The 10,590-nt window shown below is 41.3% G+C and overlaps 1 protein-coding gene across 2 annotated transcripts; it reads right to left on the bottom strand.

The window, feature by feature from the left end:
- On the bottom strand, nt 1-10,300 carry Bcl10 (B-cell CLL/lymphoma 10). 2 transcript variants are annotated; one of them, XM_013514539.1, is made up of 4 exons: nt 9,966-10,300; nt 7,311-7,414; nt 3,082-3,370; nt 1-1,292 (listed from the first exon to the last, which is right to left on the bottom strand). In XM_013514539.1, the coding sequence occupies exons 2-4, from the start codon at nt 7,311-7,313 to the stop codon at nt 937-939; spliced, it is 648 nt and encodes a 215-aa protein (XP_013369993.1). In that variant the 5' UTR covers nt 7,314-7,414; nt 9,966-10,300; the 3' UTR covers nt 1-936. The 2 variants fall into 2 exon arrangements, with proteins under 2 accessions (XP_013369993.1, XP_005385196.1); XM_005385139.2 differs by lacking the exon at nt 7,311-7,414 and having other exon boundaries at nt 9,966-10,299.
- Nucleotides 10,301-10,590: the final 290 nt, after the last annotated feature.

Below are 10,590 nucleotides of genomic sequence, written 5' to 3'. Positions count from 1 at the left end.
ACAACATTAAAAAACATTTATTGTTAATAGGAAACTTTCATTTATAATTTTTTTAGTAATAGAAATATATAGGAGATGAACCTCAGGACATATGTCAAATTATAATTTAAATGAAACCAATGAGAGTGTAAGATTTTAAATGTGTAGAATAGTAAATTTCGTTATGTAACAAAAGGATAACTCTAGCTAATGGTCCACTTGATTAGAATATTAACTGACACAATACACCCCAATAAATCCCTTCTAGTTATTTCAACTATACAGTGAAACTCATTAAAAGATAGTGAGAAGTACAGAGAAAAGTTTTTCAAATCTCATCAAATTACATGTAATACTTGAGGCTTCTACCATGATACTTTTCTTTAGGAATGAAAATGATAAAGACTCAATCAGCAAGGTTAGCAAGGAATGAATTTTAGTAAACGAATCTTAGGAGGCTCAAACTCCACCATGTATTCCTCCAGAATCAGCAAGTGACCAGTAAAGCCAACCAAGAGGGAAAGAGAGTCTTTTCAGTATTTAGGCTGTTTTCCCATTTGTGGTTTGCTTTATTACCAAACAGGAAAAGCTTAATGCTTCACATTGACTGCCAAAGCTCGGAGAAACCTTATTTCCACCTAAAAGTTTATTTTCAAACAGAGCAATGGTCCCTATTAAAATTAATCTCACAACATAAAAAACTTGAAAGTACTAAAACACCAAAAAAAGAGAAAAACCCACAAAAAAGAAAATGTTGAAAAAATACATGACCAACATGATTTACATTTAGCTAGCCTAGAAATGTTTCTTTTAATCTATTTATTTACAAAGTGTGCTTACCCCGTGTTTTTTAAAAGACATGGCTAATGTAAGTAATCATTCAAATGGTTTTATAAAAAGACTGATATCATTTAAAACATTTTTGTCACTATTAAAAAATTCGAAGGCAGTCAAGTGTCACTGCGGTGAGAGAGCGCGTGATCGTAGGGGAAGAAACATCTCGCTTGAGTTCCCACAAGTTCCTCCTTCCTCTAACTGCAGCTCGGGCGGCAAAGCGGGGGCTCCTGGGTCCCCAGGCCTCGGAAGTGCACTCGAGGAGAAGATGGTATTTTCAGTTCTGCCTACTTCCAAGACGGGCAAGTTCAGAGAAGAAACAGGAGAAAAAAAGGGAGCTGTGCTGGACTCTCCCTCTGGATGGTACATGACCGTGGGCGCTCTCAGTTTTTCCGAGAAATTACTCTCATTTGAATTTGATCTAGAAAGGTTGTTCGTGGCTCCATCTGGAAAAGGCTCACAGCTGCTACATTTCAGTCCTACAACAGAATTATTCAGACGTAAATGAAAAAGTAACTTAAAAAAAAAGTCTACTCTCACCTTGTAACTTCCAGCTAGGCATTTAACAACCAGAACATAAATCTCAGTTTATACATCATAATCAATTTTAAATCTCATTTGCTTTTCTGAACAACCATGTGTTTACATTTTCTAGATAAAAAAAAAGTGAATTTCACATCTTATTTGCTTCCTGAACATTTATATTTTCTAGATAAAAAAATTTATGAAAGCTAAATGACACGCAATAATTTACATTTCCTGTATACTTACATAGATGACAAAATTGTTCATAAGATCAACTGAATTTACAACAAATAAATAAATATTCCTTAGCATTTTATACAAAAAATATCAGCCAATAAAAACAACACTTAGGCAGGTACAGCAGTACACGCTGGTGATTGCAGTGATGACGAGGCAGGAAGATCACAAGTTTGAGGCCAGTCTGGGCAGCTGAGACCTGGTCTCAAACTGAGACCAGGGCTGGGGGTGTATTTTAGCATAGCAATCGCTTAGCATGGCATATTGTGAAATTCTCTGAGTCAAACCATGACAATTATGATTCTTGGCTCACATAGAGTCAGAAATCAAAGGGACTTTAGCGGCCACCTCACATAGACTCTTACTATTAGAGATGAGGAAAGAGAGGCAAAGCACAGGTAAGTCATGCCTCGCACCCCAGGACTGCTTGATAGAAAAGTGAGAACTGCAATGAAATAGGTTACACTTCCTGATACAACAGTGGTCATTCCCATCAGATAATTTTATCATATTCTAAGGATAGAGTCAATAATTAGCCTCAAGATTAAAAGAATAAACACAAGTGTCTCTTTCTGTTAGGCTTGGTAAACAGTCAATCTGTCTACTGGCAAAACTCCCAAGTTGATAAATTCTGGCCAACACCCGTCAAGTCTGTGAAGTACATTTATATGTCACTTTCCCTGCATGTTTTTCAATTTTACTGTATGTTCAACGTTTCTGTCCAAAGCTAGAGAATTTTTTTCCCTCATATATGCTTTATAAGGGGAAACTTCCAGTGTGTCCCAACGACTTGTAGACTGGGAGTTCCTTCAGGGCAGTGCCCGAGTTATTCTTTCTCTATGTCCAGTTTTAAGACTAGCTGGCGTAGAGCCACATGACAGGCACACTTCATCTGAGTGCTCTGGAGACAGAGCATGAGGGGTAGAGGGTTTCAACAGTGTAGGCGACTCTATGTAGCTTCCCCATCAGTGCGTCTGCACTCTGAGGTGAGGGCAAAAGGGGAGCGCTAGATGTGCTATTCCCTTAATCATCTCAGGTCCTCATGCCACTCACGGCCTGCCAGACTGAGCTGGATCCTGGTGTTTAAAAGTTATGTGTATCTACGGAACTACTTCACCAACTGGGAGGAGAAAAACTGTGAGTGGGACTTACTGAGATGTGTCACCAGTATACTGTTCTTAATATGGGATATATTTTCAGAGGTTACTTTTGAATAAATTAATTTTGTTCTGACTTTATAAATGAATCCTTGTATAACCTGGGGTTTCATTATAGAAAGCGGTCTGTTAGTGGTATTGTTAGATGAATATCAATACGGGATGCTGAGAGGTACTTCGCTTTTAAAATGTAATGCTACTGTACATGGTAAAAAATGTAAATAAAAAATGTAAATCAAATACAATTCTGAAGAGTAAACTTTTTGAATGTAAAGTGATAATTACTGATTTTGTTTTGCTTTTACATTTTTAAAAAGCAATCGATTCCTTGATACCTGAGGTATCTTACCTTTCAGATATTCTAGTTTTATATTTCTAAGTTTCAGTACTTCATCTGTAATCTTCTGTATCAGGAAATTCTGTGTTTTTTCTCTCCTAATAGATTCAACGAGGGTGTCTAGTCCTTTGGGGTTTTCTTGTAAGTAGTCTAACAATTTTCCAGCTCGTTTTCTACTTGATGTTCGGCAAGAAATTTCTTCAGTGTCTTCTCTACTGAGTATTTTTTTCGCACGGAGATGGTCAAAATGTCTCTCAGCTATGAGTTTCTCACACAGGTAAACACGCAAATTTTCTAAAGCCTAAAAGACATAAAATAAAATATATTTCAATGTATTTTGTAATGCCTACGATGCCACACAGGTGACTGGCTATTAGTCAGGAATCTTAACCGGTATGAGTCAATGTTCTGAAGTCACACAGGCAGGTTCCAGACACTCCTCAGTTCTTGCCCTGCTCTTTTCTCACCTTTACACCTGAAAACCAAGACCTATATGCTATCATGAGGGAGAACCTGGCAAAGGAAGAGTCTGGGTCCTTCAAATGGGATCCTGCTGAGGGTGTCCTTTAGGGTAAAGGGAAGAAAGATTAATGCACACTTTGACTATTACTTAAGCAAGGGAATTCAGAACTAGACAGAAGCTGGGAGGATAAATCAGTGTGAAGTCTCACAATTTATACCTGCCTCATGTCCATTATTAATCATCCCATCTCCCTAGAGTGAAATCATTAAAAATAAAACAATCTAAAAGGGCACATGATCTCTCTGTCTCTGATGTCATTTAGAAAGACTATACCCCACTGAGCTGGTCTTGGTGGAAGGGAAATGGGTGGGTGTGGGGGGAGAAAAACCTAAAGGAATAGTGAGTGTCAAAAAAAAGAAAAGAAACTGAGAAAAAGAAGCTCACAGAAAACAAGCCTACACCTGAGAAGTGCCTAAGGGTACTACTGAACTAGCAGAAATTCCACATTGGTCTTTTATTTATTTGTGTATTTATGTTTATGTTTTAACTGATAGATTAAAACATAAAAGCTATATATTAATGAGGTATCATGTAATGTTTTGATACACACACATTATATAATGTTTACATCAAGTCCACGTTGGTCTTAATAAATGACACTAACAATGTGATGTCGGTGTTTGTATTTTAGCTTCTCTATTTACTAGATACATGGTCTTGGGTATGTTACTTAACTCCTCTTCACCTGGTACATAGTAGGTGACCAACACGTTAGAGATGATGACAATGATGATGTCACATTTACCATGACTGCCCATAATAATAAAGGCATGGCATATCTTAGCAGCACCCTTGTAGAATGCCATCTAAGGGAAGGCTTCCTGTAGTTCCCAGTCCACTGAATTCCCGCATGCATTTATTTACTTACACAACACATATTTTACATAGCTGAATTCCTAGTAAGTCAAATGCTAAGCAATGAGTGTACAAAGATGAGCAAGATTTGAATTGTGTATGCAAAGGGCTCCTTGGTCTATTTGGGGAATAAGCATCCCTTGCAAGCCAATTGTTACAAGACCTGTAGATCAAGTACTGGAGAAATACAGAGAGCAACGAATTCTATCTCTAGGACCTAGGAAATACAGAGGTTCACCTGAGCCAAAGGCATGAAGGTGCAGTGGGGGGAATACTGAGAAATCTGGGGTAGCTGGAACACAGTAAATGTGACAGGGTGGTTAGGAATGAAGCAGAGAAGGAAAACTGGGGTTACATCATGAAAGACTTTTTTAAAGACAGGGATTCCCTATGTAGTTCAGGCTGGCCTCAAAGTTGAGGTGATTCTCCAGCTTCAGCTTCCTGAATGCTGGGTTTACAGGCATATCCACCACACCCTGCCACCATAAAGTCCTTTTACAACACTCTGAGGAACATGCATTTCCTTGTACTCCAAAGGAGAAGTCATCAAATGTGTACAAACAAGAGGCAGTAAGAAAATTTTGAGGACTAGGGGTAGCCAAAATTGTTAAAGGAGATCAATGAAAAAACTGCTGCAATGATCTTATGTAAGACTTGCTGAATGTATAACTTTAAATTGTGGAGATGGAAAGATTATATTTTTAAAAATCTCATGTATGGTCTTATTACCACCTATTTGCCGATGATTCCCAGGTTTATGTTTATGATCAAGATTTCCTCCATTTAGACATCCCAAAGATTTGAACTGTGTGTGCAAAGGACTCCTGGTCTATCTGTCCTGCAATATGTCCATGCATATAAGAACAGGCAGACAGACAGGCAGAGACAGACAGACAGACACACACATATAATCTGCTCCTTCACTTCATCTTTACTGTTAGTACTGCACTAATTCAGACGCTTGTCAAATTCTGCACAGACGAACAGCACAAACCTAGCTAGCTATACTTCTTTTTTCTCAAGTTTCTTTATATTATTCAACAGATCTTCCAATTTTTCAAGAACAATGGAAATCTAAAGTGTTATATAAATTCTAATACTGAGGTTATATTCACTTTTTAAAAAATTTCAAATTGTTTCTGCTAATACTTAAACGATAAAGTTCCTCAACCATGGCAGAATAGTAGATAAGTTAAGGAAGGGGCTCCAGAGTTAGATCAACCTCATTTTAAAGCCTGATTCTGTCATATACCCCTGTGACAGGTGGGCAAGTTATTTAACCACTGTAAATTTTGGGATAAAAACGTAACTCACAGGTAAAAGTGAGATAGCTTTATATAAAGACTTGGTACAGTCACTGATACACAGAAATGACTAAAACAATGACTATCTGATTATGGTAGACAAGACTCTGGATAATACGGTTCCTACCCACCTAATTTGGTTTCTCACCACCTCTATCCTGGTACTTTACTCCACCTCAAACTGCTGTCTGTCATTCTACAGTTACTTGTTACCTCTGTCTTACTTTCTTTTCTGATCCTAAAGCCTTATTTATTCTTTAAGATTCATGTCCATGGTCACTTCCTTTAAAAAGCGTTACCTTAACTCCCCAGGGGTAGCTAGGTAACACTCTCTGCCCTTGTAGCACCCTGTGAATAGATTTTATCTTTCTACATCCAGGTCTCTTCTTTCACTTCATTGCCCAATTCATCCCTACTCTTCCCTCTACTCTTCTTCAAGTCACCAGCAACCTCTTGATTGTCAAATAGGGAATGTATCATCTTCATCCTATTTGACTTTTCAGCGGCATGGCCACCGCTGACCACTTCTTCCTTTATCCACTCTCTTCTTATCTTATATAAATACCGTACTTTCCTGATTTTCTTCTAGTCCCTGGGGCTATAACTGTTCATGTTTTAAAACTCTCCTCTTTAAAGGGAGAAACTTCTTACGTGATGTAATTCAATTTCACACTGTATTTCCTTTTTCTTTTTTTTGGCAGTAGAGACCCAGGGCCTTTGCAGTAAGCCACACCTCTGGTCCTTTTAAAGAAAAAAAAATTTTTTTTGAGGCAGGGTCTTGCAAGGTAGTTTCGTTGCCCGGGCTAGGCTTGAACTTGCAATCATCCTGCTTCAGCTTCCCCAAGTGCTGGGATTACAGGCAGGCATTACCACACCCAGCTCACATATTCCTAGCCCCGATCTTCTACTCTTCACACCAGGTGTATCTAATCAACATTCCTACTTATTACTCTGATTCTACCATCTTTCTCAATTCTCACATGCATTTCATCAAGTCCTATCACTTTTATTTCAAAAACATATTTGCAGCTCCATCCATCTTCACTGCATTCACTCTGCAAATCACTCTTGTCTTTTATCTATATAAATTCCAGGAGTCTCTTCACTGCTTTCCCTACTCTCTCACTTGTGAGCCCACAGACTAGCCAGAGGGATCTTTAATAAATACATAATTCTTCATAATTCTCCCCTACTACTATACTTGGAGAGAAACTGAGGCTCTCCACTGAATCAACTCTAGCCTATCACCCTAACCTCACCTCAGGCTACCTTCTACTTTCTTCCAATATTTTCAAATCAAGATCTTGCTAGTTTTAGATCCAGAGCAAATTCTTTTTTTTTGTTACCGGGAACCAAACTCAGGGCTTCACACTTGCCAGGCAGGCTCTGAGCCTCTGATCTACATCCCCAGCCCTGGTCCAGAGCAAATTCTATTCTACTTGAACGTTTTTCCCCCAGTTCTTACTTTTCAGGAATCAGTTTAAATGTAACCAAACCTTACTGTCTCAAGTAGATTTCCTATTACTATCTTAGCATCTGTTTGTCTCCATGGAACCTACCATAATTTGTAATTATGCACGTGTTTGTTTCCAGCTTTAATGATCTGTATGTCTGAAGCAGATGAGAACCATGTATGTTCTGTTCAATACTGTATACCCTGCACCTGTTAAGTGCCAAGTAGAAAATGTTTTGGATGAGTGTTAAAATTCATTGCACTTCTTTTGTGATTTAAAATGATCATTTTATGCTTATCTTCCTCCCCCCCAAGAAATTAGGATTACTTCTTAGTTTTTTCCAATTTTAACACTTAAAATTGACTATGTTATTAGCTTTACAGTACCATGTAATTCACATGTATTAATATGAACTGAATTCAACCAAAAAGTCAAGGTAAACACTAGATAGGGAAGAAGAAGATTGTGAAGTGGGAGTTTCCAGGAAGTGAGGTGGTGATTCACTACTCCCACACTAAGTACCAAGACCCTCTGGAGATGCCTAGAACCTCAGACAGTACAAAACCTTGACAGCTAGTAAGGGACTAACGGGCAGGTTTGCATACAACATGAATACACTGGACAAAGGGATGACTCCCAACTCTGGCCAGAGGGGGCTCAATGGGCTAAGACTTAGGACAATGCACAATTTAAAACTTATGAATTTCTGTAATTTTCCATTAAATATTTTCAGGCCATGTTTGACCAAAGGTAACTGAAACCACAGACAGGAAAACCTCAGACAGAAAGCTGTCCTTTAAGGGACTACTGAACACCACTCATCAAGACAGACCATGCAGAAGGAACAGCAAGCAACTTTAAGGAAAGAATGAGTGAAAAATTCAATTTGTGAAAACACAAACTGACTTGCAGGATATAAAAAACTAGATTTCTAGTACATGTTTGGAAATAAGGGCCTAGAGTTGAGAAAGAAGTTCAAATATGTGGAGGACAATTTTTTTTTCTGCTATGTAGTTCAGGCTGTCCTGGAACTATAAGGCTATAAGGCTAGCCTTATACTCAAGGAGATTCGCCTGCTGCAGCCTCCCAAGTGCTGGGGTTACAGGCATGCGCCACCACGCCAAACCTGTGGAAGACAATTTTTAAACTTTTTTCTTCTTTTGTGGTGCTAGGAATTGAAACTAGAGTCCCAAACATGCTGGACAAATATTCTATCACTGAGCTACAACCTCTGCACAAATTTTATTTTTTATTTTATTTTAATTTTTTTTTACTGCACAGTTTTTAAACTTGCTAAGGTTGCAAACCATTTTGAAAATATGGCAAACATCTAAGGAAAAAAATGTAGTTTTTCACAGGCCTCCTGAAATACATCTATAGTCTCCTCCAGGTAATGAATTTCTGACCAAACTGTAAACTGAAATCATGGAGATGAGTAACATCAATAAACCAAGAAGTACAAAGGTCTGGAAGGCCCTCTTTGCAGGTCTTACTTCTTCTGGCTTGTACTCTCTCAAATTCTATTTCAACAGATGTAAAATGCAAACAACAATTGTCTCCCTTTGAGGTTGTGAAGATGGAAAGTGGGAAATTTGAAAATGATGTGACACAAAAATCTGGAACACAGTAAGCCTAAACTCTTTCAATTCATAATTTTACTGGTACCTTAAATAAGACAACACTTATTCTATAGCAGTTAACAATACTCCAGTTTTTCTCAACTAGAACGAAAAGCATGGGTGTCTGCTCCTCATCTTTTGCCTCCTCCCAGGCAGAAGGACATTTCTTGCCATGTGGTAAGTGCGCCATAAATCTCTGCTGAATGAAGAACCTAAGACACGAGTTCCAGTCAGATCCAGTTGCCTTCTGCTAGTGAGTCGTATCAACTGCAATTATGAGAAAAAGTGTAACAAACTTCACAGGAGACGGAAGAAAAAGGCATCTGAAGTAGGTCAACATCCAGAAATTGCTGTGAGGTCAAGTTTTACAAAGACGATTTGGTAAATGTACTGTGTTCCTGTTGAGTTTGATTTTCGTTTGAATTCGCATGAAGCGCTTTAACGGTGTTCATTGAGGTCTCATCTGGCAAAACGGCTAAAAGCAAAAGAACAAGAAACCAGCTGCACCTCAACAAAGCTATTCTTTAAAAAAAAAAATTAAGTTTTGTACAGCTCAGCACCATTCATGCAGAAGAGCGTAACTTGGCCCTTGAATATTTCCAGCGTTCACCTGTAAATCAATCCTCAGCTACATGTACTCACCCCTCCCCACTTAAATACGTGGGTGTCCGCTTACTAGGGGAATTCCAAGCTGCTCTCAGCTGTGGAGCTTTCCCCAGCCCCCTTTGCAAAACAGTTTCACATATCTGCTCCTCCGCTCGGGACCCTTCATCTGGTCCAGCTTTTGCACCACACCGGGCCAGCAGCCCAGGCTTTCAGCCTCCAGGTGGAAACTGAACCGCGGCGCCCTCGCGACGCAGCTCCAGGAGCGCAGGGCGGGCGGGGCAATCCGGAGGGGCAGGGAGGAAGGGGCAAGACGGCGACGGCGAGGAAAATCCTCAGGACGCAGTTTAAAAATCCAAGCCCTGCGTCCAGTGGTTTAAAAGTAGATCAACGGGCCGTGGGGGAGCCCTTCCACCAAGTCTGCACGGCTCGCCGCCGCCGTCCTCAGGTGTCCGGACCTTCGGCCCCTGCAGGGCCCCCGGCTCCGTTTCCGCCGCCCCCGCCCGCCCCGCGGCGCCCGGCTCGAAGCGCTACTCACGTCCTTCTTCACCTCCGTGAGGTCCTCCTCCGTGAGGGACGGCGCGGTGGGCTCCATGGCGGAGGCGGGAGATGGCGCCTCTTCCGGGAGCCGCAGCAGGGGCTGCGCCGCCCCGCCCTGACTGGGGGCTTTGGCCTCCCGCTAACTGGGAGAAGAAGAGGTGGAGCAGCTCGCGGCGAAGACGGCCGCCCCCCTGGAAAATCGGAAGGCTCGGGGGTCGAGCCGTAACGCTTCCGGCTCCGCCTCTGGGGGTCACGGCGCCGAAGACCTACGCCTAGCGACGCAGGGCTCAGAGCTGAGCCGCAACTTCCCTCTCCTAGAGGCTCAGACCTAGGCTCCGCCCCTCGACGAAGAGGGTCTACCCAAAGAGCCCGCCCCGTCTCCAAGGCAGCCAATCAGTGTCAGCCTACAAGGTCTTGTCCTGGCCCTCGCGGCCGGAGCCATACAGGCGTGGTTCCGCCCACAGCAGGCGTCACCTCAAGCCACGCCCCCTCCCGTAGTTTGCATTAGGCAGCCGGTTGGCCTCCGGATAAGGAAGCGTTTCCGGGGGTGGGGCCGTCGCTGCCCAGCCCGGCTGTCGCTCGAGGTCTCGGCGGCTTGCTATCTTAGGTGAGTCGCGTCTGGG

This window comes from Chinchilla lanigera, unplaced genomic scaffold (assembly GCF_000276665.1).
Source record: "Chinchilla lanigera isolate Chin_1 unplaced genomic scaffold, ChiLan1.0 scaffold00022, whole genome shotgun sequence".
NCBI lineage: Eukaryota > Metazoa > Chordata > Mammalia > Rodentia > Chinchillidae > Chinchilla > Chinchilla lanigera.
This window is presented reverse-complemented; position numbering and strand designations above follow the sequence as displayed.